This window comes from Capricornis sumatraensis, chromosome 5 (genome assembly GCF_032405125.1).
Source record: "Capricornis sumatraensis isolate serow.1 chromosome 5, serow.2, whole genome shotgun sequence".
NCBI classification, from domain to species: domain Eukaryota; kingdom Metazoa; phylum Chordata; class Mammalia; order Artiodactyla; family Bovidae; genus Capricornis; species Capricornis sumatraensis.
This window is the reverse complement of record NC_091073.1, coordinates 55959105-55977518: the sequence shown is the minus strand read 5'-3', so window position 1 is coordinate 55977518 and position 18414 is coordinate 55959105. Positions and strand designations below refer to the sequence as shown.

The window sequence follows — 18414 nt, the reverse complement described above, 5'->3', positions numbered from 1 at the left end:
ATGGCTTTCTAATTAGTCAAGTTGCTGAACCTTCTGAATCAATCCTCCATGTCTCTTATATTTTCTCTTTTATAGTTTTAATACTTTCTTCCTGGCTTCTTGAGGAAGAAATTCCATTAGAGTAATACTCCTGGCTTTCTCTATCCCCTTACTAATTTCTCCCCAGGGGAGGACAACAGACTTTTCCAACTGGTGAGTTTAGAGGAAGGAGAAGGGCTTGTGTGTCTGGGTTCCTTCTCTTTGGGCATCTGCCAGCATGTGGAGAAGATGAGTTATGATCAGCTCCTGCCCTCCAGCAAGGGGCTCCTTGCAGAGCCCGGGTACGCAGCCTGGACAGGGTGAGTAAGTCTGCCCAGCTCGAGTGGAATCGAAGGTTCAGAGCTGCATTCTCCAGGGCTGCCTTTTTTTCCCATCCTGCAGCAGCTGCTGTTACTCCTTACATCTACATCCCTTATCCACTTTTCAGCTGGTTTCAAACTCAAGTGGGAAAGAGAGGTGATGTTATGACTCTCTTTTTGTCCTTTGGGCTTTTTGTTTTACTTTCTGGGAGATTTTTTTGACTTTCTCTTCCAAGTTCTCTCTTGTTTTCTAATGGTCACTTTTTGAAAGCATCCACTCTTGTTCATGGATATAAACACCTTCTTGGACCTTCTTGATTTTTTAAAATTTCTCTTCTCATCCCTGACTTACTGCTTTTTTGTTTTTTATGCTTCTGAATTTAATCAAGTATATGGTAATTCTTGGACATTCTCTTCATACTTAAGAATGAAGTCATAAAAAGATATTTAGGAATCTGGTTATATGGTAGGGCTTGTGGACCAGAGGTTTGGTTTCTAGTGACTAGGTAGGACACTGTTTGTTTGGGGGACTATAACTCCAAAAAGCCTAAAAGATTTGATGCTAGACTTCCAGGAGTTCTGTTTAGGGGTAAAGGGGAGAAGATGGGGTTCTTTATGCTACCAGTGGGTTTTTCAGTTAATCCCAGTTTTCGGACCTGTGCTTCTTTCCAGCGCTCATTTGTATCTGAAATTTTCTCAGGGCATCTTGGTTTCCATGTTCCTTATCTGCTTTTTTTCCCCCTCCTCATCTACTTTTATTCTTCTAGACTGAGGCTTCTTCATCCTGCTTCAGTTCAGTTCAGTTCAGTTCAGTTCAGTCGCTCAGTCGTGTCTGACTCTCTGTGACCCCATGAATCGCAGCACACCAGGCCTCCCTGTCCATCACCAACTCCCAGAGTTCACTCAGACTCATGTCCATCAAGTCAGTGATGCCATCCAGCCATCTCATCCTCTGTCATCCCCTTCTTCTCCTGCCCCTAGTCCCTCCCAGCATCAAAGTCTTTTCCAATGAGTCAACTCTTCGCATGAGGTGCCCAAAGTACTGGAGTTTCAGCTTTAGCATCATTCCTTCCAAAGAAATCCCAGGGCTGATCTCCTTCAGAATGGACTGGTTGAATCTCCTTGCAGTCCAAGGGACTCTCAAGAGTCTTCTCCAACACCAGAGTTCAAAAGCATCAATTCTTACAATTTCTTCATTCCCTTTCCACTTTCCAGAAATTTGTTGAGTTCTCTCATTTCTTTGACCATTTTCTTTATTGTTGGTTTAAGCCATGTTTATTCTATTAGTATGATTTTAATGAGATCTGAGGGAGAAAGAAGTATAAAAGTATATGTTCTATCCACAGCCTTGCATCTGATTGCACTTTGAAATGTTCTGGAAGGAGACAAGGATTGTGAGGGGAGGAAATGTTCTCACTTTATGATACACACTTCTGCACTTCTCAGTCTGTTACTTTTGTTTGTATGAGTACTGTTTTTATACCAGAAAGAACATGATAAATAATCGATTACAGTGACTTGCTGTCTGTCTTCAATGTGTGATACTGAAAACTTCTTTCAGAAACATAGGCCACACCCCATGACACATTCGTCCTGTTTCCTATTTTGTCTTGAATCTTTTCTAAAGGGTTTCTTCTACCACTTCCTTCTTTGATTCTTGACTGCTGTCAAAGTTCCATTTTCTGCCTCCTTAGACTCCTGTTTTGACAGCCTCACAGCCCTGATAGCTTTTTATACACCCCAGGCAGCCAGCACAATTCCTCACCAACCCCCTCCATCACTATTTGTTTAGTCCCATCAGTGTTTGCTCTGTGGCATCTCATCATTAAACCTCATTTGACATGACAACTTTTAAAAAGATGAATGAATATGACTGCTGAGGACAGCTTTACTCTTGGCATTTAGCCTTGTAGAAACCATTTTAGCTTAATATGTAACTTTTCCCAATAAAAAATCTTCAATAAGCTAATTGTTCCATTATTGCTAAATTTTACTTAGTAGATTGTGGATGGCCCTTACATCTTTGACTTTCAGCATTTTAAGTCTTCAGGTCTACAGAAGTTATGTTCTACTCTTAGAATTTAAGTAATTTATAAATATTAGTATTCTCTGCAAAAACAGAAGTCTGAATTTTTTTTTTAAAAAGGTATAGAAGAAGGAAATACATGAATTGTGCAACAGAATAATTCTGTTTTATAGTTATCTGTCCCAACTAAAGGTCAGAGCATAATAACGAGGCATAACATTCATTAGGCTCTTGGCATATGTTAAGCTATGCTAAGCACTTGATTTAAGCACTTTTATTTAATCCACACAAGCATATAAGGCATATACTATTTTCACCCCCATTTTACAGATGAGGCTATTGAGATACCTAGATGCTGAGGACCTTGCCCTAGGTCTTACAGGCAATATGGTTGAGGCAGGATGCACCTGCCTGTCTGACACCAGGTTGACACCTGAAATCACTCTGCCAGCCTTTCTTATGAAGTCCTGAAGGGTTCATTTACTCTGGTTTCAGTGGTGGGTTCTGCAAAAGTTTTTACATTTAGTGTTTTCACATTAAATTAGTCCACAAAGAATTATTTTGACAGTTTTAAAGACAGACTTCTCCCAAGGAGAGTGAAATTTCCGTTTCTCAACTCAGCCTTTTTGAAGACAGAACTCAAGCAATGCCAGGGTGTCTTTATAAGACTTCTTTGTAGATCATGAGAGTTATCTTTTTTCTAAATACCTGCATTTTGCTAAGTTTATGACCCTTGTGTCATGCCATACTGATTCTCTCCCTATCAGAAAAAGGGCCGTCTATCTCATACCATGTGAAATCTGTGCAAACTTAACTACTGACCTTGCCTTAGAAAGCCTACTTAGGATTTATTTTAGTTCGATATATGCTGTATGTTTCAACTAAATTATTTAGTTTAACTTGAGCATTTGAAGAAGTGTTAGCATGTCACTTTTTAGTTGGGTGTTTGCCACAAAACCACCATATTTCTGGTCCTATATCAATTTTCCTGAGGGACACACACATTAAAATCATATTATTTAATTTTCAGATACTGGCTGAAAGCCAAATACACTTATTAACAATTAAATCCTTTTGACAGGTCCACATCTCTGAGAGTGAAAACCAGACCAACGTATTTTTCGAACATACATGCATGCTCTGGAACTAGGAAAACAAGGAATATTTATTAGCAAACTGTGCAGTTGATTTGCTTATGCAGTCACTTATTAACTTAAATAAGACACTGTGATTTCTTGAGCACTGTCATTCTTTTAAAAACAGTGCCTGTGGGTGGGCTTAGCTAGGAAATATAAGGTGTGGAATTTATATTTGTGGAATTCAAGAACATTACTGTTGACTAACCGTATATATAATAGTTCTTACTGACTAATGAAGCTAGTCTAGAAAAATATTTTGTATGAATAATAGAACTTTACCTGGAACTGTAACAATTTTGTTAAGAGTTATTCTTTGCTTCAGGGCTTTAATTTTGGTTAGTTTTTGATTCATACACAATAAAAGATCAACTGTATCACGAACATACTATTTTGGGGTACAATAAGACAGAGACGAGGCAGGGAGAACTGATCTAATTTTTCAAAATGCATTTAATTTTATGAATGTAGAAAACCAATCAGAAGATAAATCTGTGCTAAGTGAAAGTTGGGCTTCATGAAGATGCTCACCATGAAGGGAAGATGAGGATATATAGGAGTTAAAGCAGTTTGGCTCTAATTCAGTTCAGTTTTATCACTTTCTTTCCACTGCCATTCCTTACTTTTAGAGAGTGATTTCTTTTTCATTACGTCCAGTTCTCTTGGTTCAGAACCATTATGTATTATTTATCTTAGGTGGCATCATAGGATCTATTCTTGGAAGCCTTTATTAGGCCCACAATTTACTTGCCTGTAAAGCTGTGCTTACATCTTGTACAGTATCCATTTGTGTTGACTTTGGAGGCATTTCCTGTAGTCAGAACTGGGAAGCATCTGTTTTGTGCCACGCCCCAGTGGGCTAAGCTCAGGGGTGGGCCCAGTGCTCCACAGCACTGACCTTGCTTGGTGCTGGCCTGGGCAGGGCAGAGAACTAAAACTTTGGATCTTCACCCTCCAAACTCCTCACATATAAAATACAGGCTGTCAAAATATATAAATAAAAATTACAGGAGCCTAGGTTAAGTTTGAATTTCAGCTAGGGAATAAATTCAATTCTAGTGGGAATTAGGAAACAAGTTGAACTTATTCCCTAACTGAAATTAGTCTACTCATATTGCAAAATATAGATAATAATGATACCTATCTTCTAGGTTTGCTTAAAACCTCACGCATAGGTATATATATTTTATGTAGCAATCCTTGTTAGGTAACCTGTCCAAGATTGTGCTCAAGTTTTGGAACCAGTGTTCTAACTCCAGAGTCCCAGCCTCCATGTTGCCTTAGTCAACATGATGTCAATAGCTGAGAACCCCTAATGAGCTAATGACAGTGTAAGTCTGTCTGTCCATGCTTGGGCTCAGTTGTGTCCCACTCTTTTTGACACCATCTGTAGCCTGCCAGGCTCCTCTGGCAGAATCCATGGGATTCTTCAAGCAAGACTACTCTAGTGGGTTGCCATTTCCTTCTCCAGGGGATCTTCCCAACCCAAGGACTGAACCTGTGTCTTTTGTGTCCCCTGCCTTGCAGGCAGATTTTAGGTAGATTCTTTATTCCCTGAGCTATAAGAGAAATGCCAATAACCATGTAAACATTATGTTAAAAATATAAATAGCAATAGCAACATCAGTTGCCATGTGCTAATTTTTAATTGCTACTCATCAGAAAGCTTGTATTAGTCTTTATATGTATAGGTAAGGCTGAAAATAAAATTCAGGGAGGTAAAAATTTCTCATAAATTTCCTATTGAGTCCATTTTTTAAAGTTGTTCATTCAAACCAGAAGATTTTAATTTTGAAATCTATCATTCCATTTAAGTGGACTCTAGAGAAATTAACAATGTATAGAAGTAGAACTTAAGTATTTAACATCTCCCCCAGTACCTTGTTCAGTACCTTCCTGCTTAGTACTTTCCTGTTGCTTCACAGCGGCATCTGAATATCTCAGCATGGCATTTGAGGCTCTCCACAGCTGGCCAAGACTCAGATTTGAAACCTCAGGCCGTATTAATGCTCAGTCATGAGCTCCCCTGGGACCCTTGTCATTCCTCACTTTTGATGTTTTTTCTGCTTTCATATCTTCCTGTGACTTGGAGGCCCTTCATCCTGGAAAGCGTTTGCCCTATCTCAGTCATGGGAAACCTTTATCTCCAACATCCACTTCTTTTATGACATAGCCTTTCTCTCCTCAACCGACTGGCTCTGTTGGGTGATTTTTCTACTATACCATATAGAATAGGGCTTCCTCGCCCTATACTCTCTACAATGTATATACTATATACAGTTGTATTTCACTTGTCTCTCTGACTCAGATTTAGTTTCCTGTGGTCAGAACTTTGTTTTATTCTTTTCTCCATATGCCACAGTACCAGAAACAGTGCTTTCCCCAAATTTAACTCAACAGCACATACTTGCTGTGCCTTGAGTTGAAATTTTGGGAATCCCACCAAATAAGGCTGAGTTGCTTTAGGCATGCTCATGGTGACTAGAAGTTATGTTTTTGGCATTTAAAACAGAGTTTTCCCTTTTATTAAAAATAATAATACATATTCACTTTAGAAGACTTGTGAAATTAAAGACACACACAAAGGGGAAAAATCATCAGTAAACTACCTTCCAAGGGCAGCAGCTGCTGCTGTTTTTTTTTGTTTTGTTTTTAATTTTTTAAAATACAGAAATACTGTGTGTTTATCCTTCTCAACAGAGACAGCACGGAAAAGTAGGTAAAGACAAAAGGGTGAAAGCAGAGGGTTTGAAGCCCCAAGCCCAGTACTCATGACTGTGTGCCCCTATGTGTTAGTCCCTTGACCCCTCTGAGACCCAGTTTCCTTATTTGAAAAACAAAAATACTAATACTATTTTTTTATTCCTATAGGGGTTTTTAGAAATCAAATTACAAAGGATTTTGATCATCTTTTGTACACTAGGGAATACTATTTTTTATGCCTATTTTTTATTAGTATGTTGGACTGTATTTGAAGATGAGTCTCTAGGTACTTGCAGAGATCAGACTGAATCCTAAATACCAGCTCAAATTGGATTTGTGGCTGATTCTGTACCCCGAATTACAGACAACCTTCACATCACTAAGGAAGGAAGAGGGGGACTAACTTACTAAGCACCTACTATGCGCCAGGTTCTCTTCTGCTCCCTTCCCTTGTTCCTCCACAGCATTCTGCACTCCCTTTTACACCTGAGAGAGCTGAGTTCCGTAATCTAAGCCACTGCTGTTGTGGGGTTCAGTGATCTAAGCCACTGCTGTTGTGGGGTTCCATGATCTAAGCCACTGCTATTGTGGGGTTAAAACGAAGGTGGGTCTTGCTTCACATCCTATGTTCCATCTTCACTATGGTAAGAAGTACTTTGGCGGGAAAATATCTTTATGGAATTCCTCTCTTATTATGGAAATGTCCAGTGATTGAAGGGCAGTATTTGATTGGGTACATGGACTATTTAGAGACAGATTCTCTCAGGAAACGTAAAAGAAGTTGGGATTACTTCATGTAGAAAGAGTGGATTAATTTAAAAGCCATTTTCTGGATCCTGAGAGGAAACAAGTGGTGAATATCAACCAAGTACCTTTTGCTTGTCATTTACCTTAACCTACCTTACAATGCAATTTACAAGCTTTCATAGCATGGCTTCTTTAGACCTAAAAAGAACTGCTGAGAGAAGTTATGGAATGTCTTTTCCCATAAAATGTTGTGAACAAGGTAGTTTATCTTTTCAAGACTTATTAATAGCCCTATTTGGAGGTAGAAAACTAGACTCAAGATGAGTTTCAGGAAAACATCATTACAAATTCTGTTGAAGCTGTGATGAAAATAAAATGATATAATAGCACAGATCTAAAATGATATTACAGTACAGAAACACATGAGGGTGCTCTAACCAGCTGCTATAATAAAGGAATTAAACTGCTCCAATATTAGGGGAAAGTTAAGGCCTTTTGTGATGGCAGTGTTGAATTCTCATGTGTAGCATTGGCTAAACGGAACAATCTTGGCATAGATGGCTTTTCTTTTAAAATGTATTGGCCCTACTCCTCCCCCCCATCCCCACTTAAAAAAGTAGAAAATGTTCATATTGGACAATTTGGGAAATATTGAAAAGCAAAGAATAAAAAAACAAATGAATCAATGTTGCTGTCAGCTTTGGAGGCTGGGGTTTACTAGAGCCAGGCCAGTTGGAGGCTTAGCTCAGGAGGTTTGCCTTCAAACACACCCCAGCCTGTTCTCATTTTGATTCCACAGACCTTCTGCTGGAAAGAAGGGGGAGCAGAGGCTGGGGGTCTAATGACCGCAAGAAGAGAATTAGAGACGCATGTTTATCTCAATACATTTACTCTCATTAAAGTTCATATTCACTGACATCATGCATCTCCTTGAAAAAGTCTGCCCACCCACCATTAATTAAAGCCACATTTTAAAAAGTCAGTGTGTGCACTTTTATTCCAATCAAAAGTAGCCTCCTAAATTTTGCAGAGTAGGCAGGAGAATATCTGAGGCCTGACAGCTGTTCACCTCTACCCAGTGAGGAATCATGTGATTTACATTAAAAGTCATATTGATTCAGAGCCTACAGTATAATAGCTGAGATCTATTGTCTTGAAGAATGGAAACATTCAATATCTAATGACCTACTAAGCAAAATTAACATTTATTTTGATGAGTCAACGTTATTTTGGATGCAGTGTATAACCATATGCTCTTATCTGTACAGATAGTCTGAGAGATCTGTATATTGTGCTTGAATAATTGAGCAGCATTCTCCTATCAAAGACACCACACTTTATAACCTATACACGTGGTATCAATGTCAAAACAAAGGTCAATGTAAATTTTTCCTTATCTGAGCCATGCATAAACAGTAATTACCAATAGTTGTAGGGTTGCACAACTGTAGTCTATATTCTTGGCAGTAGTCACTGTATAAGTTCATAAATTCATGAAAATAAAGAATGTTGATTTTCAAAGTTCAAGAAGGTACTATTTGTAAACAGTTCAGGTCACACTCATCTTATTCCATGTGCTAAGCAAGACTTCTTTCCTTCCAATTTCCTTTAAATGAGATCTGTTCCCTCTGTGAGCCTAGTTAAAAGGGTTTTCATCCAAACAGATCTGCATTCTTTTCTATTCTTTTTCCTATTAAAGCCCCCCTGGGGACTTTTCAATTTTATGCTGATCTTTCTTTACATATTAATATCAAGCACATTTTGATTTTGTGTTGATAAAAGACAAATTATGGTTATCTCTTCTCATTGGCAATTAGGTTATTTTAGAGTGGTTCTGACTGAGTGTTTGATTAGCCCAACTGGTTTATGCTTTTCTTACACAAAGGCCTAACATGCAGCATTCAGATTCTCTTGTTATTCTGGTCATGCCACCATATCCCCAAACATGGCTCATCAGTAGATTGATCATTGGCATTAAAATGGTTTAATCCTAGGCCAAACCACCCTGGGGCTGGGAGGTGAAACTGGAATTCTAGTCCTGACATTTCTTCTGATTCTGTAGGTGACCCTGAGCTCTGAAGGGTCTGTTTCCTCATCTAACAAATAGGGGTTAGGGAATGAATACTGACCAGATACCCAAAAAGTTAGGCAGGACTAGCGATTAAGGGGCCAAAGCCTCTGGGGCATGTCTTCCCTTGGTGCATTTACTCAGCCAGTACCAGAAAACCCAAGGTGGGGCTTTCAAGAGTGAAACTGGGGTCTGGTTCTAAAAAGAGCCTCCCTGAATCTAGAAGAAGCCAACAAGCCATGCCTGGTGAGCTGCTTTCATGATAAGTTTGAGAGAAGATGTTCTTGGTCTTGACACCCCTTAGATACAAGCATTCACTGTCCCATCGGTAAGTGGGAAGCAGCCCTAGCCTCAGCCACAGACGCTGTCTTGTGACTACATGGTACAGTATCCAGAGAGACCACAGACACTTGACTGTACACACTGCTAAAAGCAGCGGGTGGACTCTTTCACCTCCGCTGTGGTAGGGAAGCTGGAGTGCAGGTGGGATATTTCAGCCCAGCCGGTGGTATTCTTTAGGGCAAACAGCTCTGGGCTGGGGGACAGTGGGAAGCTGTGATGATAAGCATTTTTGTACCTCTCGGAAAGTTTAAGATAAGCTTGGCTTAAGTGATTTATGAGGCCATGCAGTCTACCCAGTGAGCACTGTCGAGGTCCATACCTTCCTGCCGGCTCGGTTGTTGTGAAGGTTCATCAGGGCTCTGGCATCCTTGCCTTTCCTTTCCTTGGCATCCACAAACGCTCTGGCAAACTTGATCCCATAGTCAATGTTATCACTGCAGCCACCCCAGTCAAAAGTGCCCTTGTTGTCCTTGGCGGTTCCCTTCTTCTTTGGGTCACAGGAACAGGATTTTAATTCTCCTTGGCTACAGGCCCTGGTGATGGCAAATACAACTCCAGCTGAAGAGATGGCGTAAACAAATGCAGATTCCCGGCTACCTGTAACAAAAATGCTGTTCTTAAAAGTAGTCTGGAATGGCTTGTTGTGAATAACTTTCACCTGATGGCTGTTTAATACTTGTTCTGCCTCTGACAAAGTATTCTTGAAGAATTCTTTCCTAGAGCCAAGGTTCGCTCTTGAATATGAATCATGGCACTTATTACAAGCCTTTGTCAATTTGGATAACTGTGTAACAACTATCCTTAAAGTAAATAGAGTATAAAAGAAAATGCAGCAGGAGTCTGCCCTGCACACATTAGTCTCATACATGTGCTTTCTTTACCCTAGAATCTCATGTGTCCCAGAAGAGAGGAGACAAATGTGTCTAGGCCTTCAGTTCCTCCTCTACACCACACCGTCTGAATTTTACAATTCTGTCATTCCATAACATTTTGGTATTCATGCCACTACAGCTCTCCTGGAAAAAACCTTCCAGGCATTATTGAGGACACTCATATGCATGTAAATGATTATAACTGAAATGCTGAATTCAAAGTAACCTAGGGGCTGAGGTGGGAAGACAGTTCGTGGCAGTAACCATCCCCTCCTGGCATCAACTTGCAAGTAAGGGAGAGATTTTTGGAGGCAATATGCAATATACTTGAGTTACATGCTATGTCTAAATATTAAGGTGAATTTACTTTCTTCTGGAACACCTGCGCTAATTGGGTGAAAGACAGTGAAAAGCTTTTCTTTGGTTTTTCTGGAAGGAAACAAATTTACCGCTTATAATTAGACCTGGGTAAGAACCCTTTGGGGTGCTTTCTTAGAATTGTTCTTTATTAGAGCACAGGCTACTTTCACTTACAGACTGAAAGGTACATATTTCAGTGCAATAACTACATTAAATTATTTTAATAATCTGTAGTAACTCATAACACGGTGTTGTGGTATAGTGACAGATATAAGGCTCTTTAGGGTCTGTGTGCACCTCATTTTTCAAGTGGAGCTGTATTTCATTGTTATTAGCATGCCTTTTTATTAATGGTTGCTGCAGCAAATATATTAACAATCAAAATAGAAGCTGAACAAGCTAATGCCAATGCAAGGAAGCAAATGGAGAGCCATTTTGGTGATTCAATATGTCAAAACGAGTGTGACTTTTTGAACCATGCAGCTGGGAGAACAAACCACCTTTTCGCATCGAAGCCCTACTTGTTTCCGTTTGTCATTCAGTGCTAAAATTTATTATACATCCCTTGCAATATTTGCTCTGCTAGTCTCATTATTAAAAATCAGGAAAACGTATCTACACCATATTAAATGGCACTTACCTCAGCCTTCAAAAAAAAATCTCCCCTGAAACCTCTAATCATCAAACAAACCAAGAAAAGGAATCAATCATGCCTTGAAGTTAAGTAGAATCAATTATATGAATATTTGCCATAGGTAGCAGGTAGTGCTCTCCGGAGAGAAATGTGATGGTCGTGGGAGCTGTTTTAGAATTCCAGATTATATTATAAGGATCACAGATGATTTTCTAAGTGAAATTGAGATGTTCCATAAAAAATGGTGACTAATAGATGGAGATGTAGCTTAATCTCTGGTAGCAGCTTTCAGATAAATAAAATTTTTATCTTACCCATTTTTACTGTTTTAAAAAATACCTTGTCCATAGTCATCCCACTGGTCTGCTAAAACCTGGTTTTGAATTTGGAGTTCAGTGCCCACATTTAGAGATATCACATGGGGGAAAATTCTCAAGTGCATAATCTATTATGTACTAATCTTACTTTTTAAGGAGAAAGAAGAGAAGCTTTAGGAGGTGGTCTTGTAGGGGAAAGCTAGGGCAGATCCACATGATAGAATGTCAGTGACCAGACAGTATTTTGCAAGTTGGTAGAGGAATGAATTGCTTACTCATAGACTGCATCCTGGCTTAACTTGCAAACAAGTACATTGACTTATTGGCTGAAAGAAAAAAAAAATCACTCGAAATCTGCTACATTTAAGAAATAATTTCCAAAGCAAAACCATCACCTTTCTGAATATGTGTCATTTATTATTCAAACTCATTACTAAATAGTTAGATATTTGTTTATTTAAATAAAAAAATAGCACATGGAATGACTTTTCATTTTACCTCCAGATGTTTTGGTATCATGTAGATACAGCCTTAAGATGTTTTCAGTTAAGTGTCTTAGATGAATCACTTAAATGCTATGTGCAAAATAGTAGCACATTTCAAGAGTTGGCTTTGTAACAAAATAAATTTTGATCTTAGGCCTTTTAGAAAAACTGATTCTGCTTAAAGCCATTGCAATATTAAACAAAATCCAAATCTGAATGGTGATATTTAGACTTGCTATTATGTTACTATTGAAGTTTCTCTAATTTTTGGTTTGAGATAAGTCAAGCAGTGTTTACTCAGTGTATAGACTAGTATAGGTGACTGGGAGGGCAAAACGTTAGAAGCTAGGTTTTCTGGAAGGCTATGGATTATGCAGCTCTCTTTTAAAATGCTTGTTTTTTTAAAAAAAAGAAAGCAAGGATGCTGCCTAATGACCTTTTTTTGTTTAAGGCTTATTCTAGAATTCTGGAGGTGTGTGCAAATTCTTGTAGGATTGTTTTTAAGTTTACTAGTTCTGTCTGCATTTCTCTGCCCATGTCTGGGGACAGCCAGCTCAACGAGCAAATTACAAAAGTTCCTAAGAATTGTTCTGGTCTTAACTCTTGTTCGCTGAAGCAAAAGAGGCAAATATTCTCCATTTCTCTGTGACCACGGGGTATGTTAGTAACTTTTATGTTCTCCTTATATATGGTACTGCCCTTTGCCTTTCCTATTCATCTATGAGAATTTTTAGGTTTCCGAAGGAGGGTTCTTTACAACTCTAAGATGTGAGTTTCCCTCCAAGCAATTAATTGTAAAACTCTTTGGATAGCTTCATTGGAATTTCGTGATTATTTCCAGGATAAGCTACCTTAGGCCAAATTCAGCCTTCCCATAACCAACACAAAATCATCACTGACAGTCACAGGAGTTTACATAAATGTCCAGGAAGAAATCTGGCCTTCTGTGAAGATTGGAAAGAAATTGTGTAGCATGAGTGTTCTAAGTTTTGAGTGCTTTGGCAGAGCATTCGGCTTCATATGAAAGAAATCTGAAGGAAAGGCAGTTATAATCTCTAATTTACCTGAAGCCTTAGATTGAGGCAAACTTGTTATGCTTTCTCTATTTATTACCTTTTCCCTCTCAGCCACTGTACAGCTCTGAAGAAACCAATATTGCTAATATTAAGTTAAAGTATTTTATGAATGAATGTCCTGCTTTGGGAGATATACTGTCTTTAGGATCAGTGGTCAAACTTGCTTCCTTTGATTTGTGATCTAAAGGGTTTTTTTTCATTATGGAGACATCTTAATGGATTTTCATAGATAGACTCTATAGGTGATCATTTTATAAATGAGAGGTACTCAATTTGTAATCATTGGAAATGGCTGTGAGAACTTTGAAAAGGAACACTCCTAATACATCTTAAATACCGAGAGCCTGTACATAATATATGCAAAGATTTCTTGTGCCAGATATTTGCAAACTCTCTTTGACAAGGTCCAGCACTTTGATTGATTCACTGGTGAACTAATCTAGGTGAAGTCTTAAAATTCCATGTAGCTGAAATTTATTATTATCATCCTTTCAAAAATTTTGCGATGTCATATCGAAACTCCAAAAGGAATGCAGAAGAATATACTTCTTAAACTCAAGAGTAAAATTGCAGAATATCGCAGTAAATTAACTTTAGGGATACACCAAGAGTGAGAGCACTACGCCCTTGGGGGATTTTTAGAGACATTCAGTTATGCGTTTGGCCTCATAAAACCCTAGGGCTATGATGATTACATGATAGAAACACCCTCTGTTAAGCATTACCAAGTGCACAGCCTGAACGATTTTCTTAGGGGGTAGGGGAGGGCAGTGGGCAAAAACAAGAGGAAACTTCCTGTTTCTGCGATTCACACATAGACTGTTGTGTTTGCAGTCAGATTTCCCAGTAGCAAATGGGATGTGCTGCTTCTTGAAGAAACTGCTGAGGCCAGGTTAAGGGATGGTTTTTTTTTTTTTTTAAATAGGATTTGATTTTCAGTTAATTTTCTCTGTTTGTATACAAGCTAGTGAGCTACTTTCCACATTCAGAACATTTAAGTTTATTATGTAATTAGATAATTTTCAATGTGCTTTCTAAAAAAAGTAAGGAAACCACAGGCATACCCCATTTTATTGCACTTTATTGTGCTTCACAGATACTGTGTGTGTGTGTGTGTTTTTTTTTTTACAAACTGAAGCTTTATGGCAACCCTCCATTGTCTGATGACAGAATTTTTTGAATAAAGTATTTAAAAATTAAGGTATGTACATTGTTTTTACAGTAGTTAATAGACATGTACGCTGCTGCTAGGTCGCTTCAGTCGTGTCCGACTCTGTGCAACTCCAGAGACGGCAGCCCACCAGGCTCCCCCATCCCTGGGATTCTCCAGGTAAGAACACTGGAGTGGGTTGCCATTTCCTTCTCCAATGCATGAAAGTGAAAAGTGAAAGTGAAGTTGTTCAGTCGTGTCCAACTCCTAGCGACCCCATGGACTGCAACCTACCAGGCTCCTCTGTCCATGGGATTTGCCAGGCAAGAGTACTGGAGTGGGTTGCCATTGCCTTCTCTGAATAGACATGGATACATAATGTAATATACATATATATAATTTAAACATAACTTTTATATGCATTGGGAAACCAAAAATATTCATGTGACCTGCTTTACTGTAATGACTAGTGATCCAGAACCAAACCTTCAATATCTCAAAGGTCTACCTTGATGTATTCATGGTTCTCACCCTACCTTCCATAAATATCCTTCTGCCTAAAACATACCTGGAGAATAGGTACTCACTGCAAGTTTACCTATTCATTCATTCAACCATTCAATGAATGAGTGCTGCCTACAACATATGAGATACAATGCAGAGAAGCAAAATGCAGAGAAGGCAGAATGAGTCCCGGCCTTACAGAATTTACAGTTTACTGGGGGAGAAAAAAAAAAAAAGTTTAGAAACAGAGTGACCCAAGATGGAGTAGCTGAATGGGAGGTCAAAGGTGACAAGCAGAGGTTTCTCTCTGCTTCTCAATCACACTGATTTGTTATTGTAACAATGACCATTTATGGCCAATAAAAGATGTGGGAATTCTTTCCCAATCTTCTGCTAAATCCTTCTGGAAGGGTCAGGTCCCAGAAAGAAGAGTTTAAAAGTCAAGAGTGCTCTGTGGCTGCTGCTTCCTTTTCTCCTAGAGACAAAATCTGAACCTGGAGGGACAGGCAGGGTTATGACGGGACACGGATAATAGAGCCAAGGACACTGTACCCTGACCCATGACCAGCCTCCTCCAAAACTTTGGGCAGGCTTCTTGATTTCTCGAGCCCACATCTGTAAAAGAGGGCCAGTGTCACCCAACAGAACAAGCTTCTTGACTGAACAGAATGGAAGACAAGACGGGCAGGGACTGTGAAGACCAAATAAGGGTGTGTGTGTGTGAGGGCAGAGCCCGTGAGCTGTGTGAAGGCGAGAGACTTACTTCGGAGCAGGACCCTGCCGAAGAGGCTGTGATCCCTGTCCAGGGTGTTGCAGTTCCAGCGGTGCTGGCGGAACTGGTGCTGGCACTCCATTGTCCACTCAGTCACGCCCAGGCCAATGGCACGCATCACATCCGGGTGTCGGTGGCACAGCTGCCGTTGGTGGCTCACCAGGCCTGGCACGTTGTCACACATCACCCTGGAGGAGCCACTCGTAGCTCTCATGTACCTAGGAAGGACCAGCATTGGGGAGAGTCCTGAACAGCAAGGCCTGGCAGGGTGTTTCCCCGGAGAGGGAAAAGTTCAAAACAGTATTTCATATATGAATTCTTTATCCTGTAGAAAGCAAAATTTGTTTTGTTTTGTTTTTTTAAACTTAAGTTCACTGGAGAAGTGGCACGGCAGGTATGGTGAGTGATCTGGTAGAAGCCACTCCAAAACTAAGTGCTGACTGTTTCTTGGCCATGAAGCTAAGGCCACCAGATGAGGCTCTGGGCAGAGCGGGAGAGGCAAGGTCTGCAGTCCAGGAATGGGGTGAGGGGGAAGGGCCAACAGGTTTTTGGAAGACATTTTTCTCAAGAAGGCTCTGATCTCAATATACAGTGTGTCCAGACTTGGTTTTGGAGGAAGTAGACCTTTAGAAGCTCCTCACTGCCATTTTGTTGATCTGATGTTTAAGTATCTCAAAGAAACTGTCTGTCTAATCAGCACCTACTGGGATCTGATGCTACACTCTCTGCACAGACATGCCATTCTTTTCCTACTAAAGAATCCTTTAAATATTTCCATTTTCCAGCTCTTTTTTGGCTTTATAGAGAACCCTTGGAAAAAAATCTTTCTATTGTTATTAAGGATACTAAGTGTTTGGAAGAATCAAACAGTGTTATAGCTTCATAAAGTACTTTTGAAAAGAAACTTTAACAAAAAATTACATCATCATCTCTACCCAGATGTTCTCTATTAGTTGTGAAATGTTTAGAAAGGTACCTTTTATATAACCCAAGCTGCCATAGGTGTCTTTTGAAGCGATCAAACAAGGAGAATGTCTTTTTCTTGTATTTTCATTATTTTATATGATCATAAAATCGTTACAGCTGTGAATCCCCAAAAATATATTTAAGTGACAGCTGAGAGACAATGTGACAAAAAGCCTGGGCAGTAAATAATGTTTATACACCCATGGAAACCGAAATAGTCATTTTATTGAAAAATGGTCACTCTGATAAATCAATCTTTGATCCTGTGTCAGCAATGTCAAGGCTAAATGCCTTTCTGTTCAAAGCAGCTTAGGAAGGAATTGAACCCCTCTTCCTATCAACCCTTTGCCTTGCTTCTTTGGAGAGCTCATGTCTTCCTAAAGCTTCCTGCTCTAGTCTTTCATTTGGCCAAGATGCCTTACTTTTGCCAGATTCTTAGGAAAAAAAAAAAAAAAAAAAAAAGCACTTCATAACAGATAACCGATCTTTCTAAACCGAGTTTTAAGTGTCTGTTCTGAAGTTTTTAGGTGCAAAAACGTTAGAGAGTTCTCAACTCTCTTTTCTCAAGATCCGAAAGAGATGGAGAAGAGTTTGTGGGTGGGGAGAGCCTCTCCGCTTGTAACATTTAAGGATGATAACTTGTTAGGTTTCAAAGTTCCTTCACTCTGCCAAATAGACAGAAGATCACCGTATAAAGGGACAGCAGCAAAGGTACCCTTTGAGGTGACTGGTTTCGCACAGGGTAACGTCTTAGAGTCCCCGACTTCTGGAGCTTTCTATTAAGGTGGGAGTCTCTACCTGCGGGTAGCAAAATGTTTTTCCGCCCCACTGGGGTGAAGCACTAGGAATGTGGAAGGACGAGAAATAAAGCAAAATCACACGCTTTCGGTTCTACGGCTTGCGCCTGCCTGAATCGGCCCGTCGGTTTACCTTGAGGGTTTTGCGGGGTGGGAGCAGAGGGAGACGATTGTAGTTTTGGAGGTGAGTTTACACGCGCGCGCGTGCGCACGCATACACAGACGTCTCTGCTAGTGGAGCTAGAGACCCGGCTAGCGCTTGTCTAAAAGATCCCGATTTTGCTGTCGCTCAGCTGGATCCAAATAAACCACACATCCGAGCTCTCGTTTGAGGGGCAATGTATGTGTAGTGGGTGGGGGTAGTGGCGGAAGGATTGGAGTCGTCAAAGCCGGAATGGCCTTCCGAGGAAAAGCGAAGGGGCGATAGGAGAGGGCAGCAGCTGGGATTGGGTCGGAATCCGTGACTGCCACGGCTGCGAGGAAGCGCCGCCGGGAAGGATCTATGTGACCAGTGCGGTCTCCATTCCCATCTCCAAAATCCCTCGGCGCCCGTGCGCGTGGACTTACCACCATGAAGAGCTGACCTCAGGGCTGAGCCAGGTAAAGAGCAGAGGGAGCCAGAGCCAGATTCCAACGAGACAGGCGTTCATATTAACCCCCTTGCGTCCGCATCAGGTCAGACTCCGTGTGCGGGCGCCATGCGTGCCCGGAGCAGAAGCGCTCAGCGCTGGGAGCGCCTCGTCACGGCCGCCGGCGCCTCGCCGCGCCCCCGCCCCCCGTTCGCGTCTGCGGCGAGTGGCGAGACTCGCTGATAAAGTTTCAAGCCACCAGCGGGGCGAGCGATAAAGGCCAGCTCGGGCCGCCTCGCCCACAGCCAATTCCCCAGGCGCGGCGAGCGCGGGCTGCTGGAGAGCTCTGCGCGCCTCAGGCGCGTCCCGGTCCCTTCAGCTCCCTGCCCGCCCAGGCGCAGCCGAGGGAGGGGGCGCTGCGCCGGGCAGGGTGGCGGAGGCGGTGGGGGTGGGGGGAGCGGTGTTTTATATAAGGGTGGATGAAACGATGGCAAGAGGGGAGGAAGAAACACCTCTGCGTGGCCTCGAGCACCCGCGGAGGCAGGCACCTTT

At 40.9% G+C, this 18414-nt stretch overlaps 1 protein-coding gene across 1 annotated transcript in view; it reads right to left on the bottom strand.

Moving 5' to 3' along the window:
- Positions 1-17986, bottom strand: part of WNT2 (Wnt family member 2) — a 45699-nt gene extending 27713 nt beyond the window's left edge. Inside the window, exons 1-3 of the mRNA XM_068972968.1 lie at positions 17861-17986; positions 15522-15748; positions 9680-9957 (exon numbers count right to left, since the gene is read on the bottom strand). Coding sequence (XP_068829069.1) covers positions 9680-9957; positions 15522-15748; positions 17861-17943 — 588 coding nt within the window. The 5' untranslated portion in view covers positions 17944-17986. The remainder of the gene's footprint in view (positions 1-9679; positions 9958-15521; positions 15749-17860) is intronic.
- Between the last annotated feature and the right edge of the window lie 428 nt (positions 17987-18414).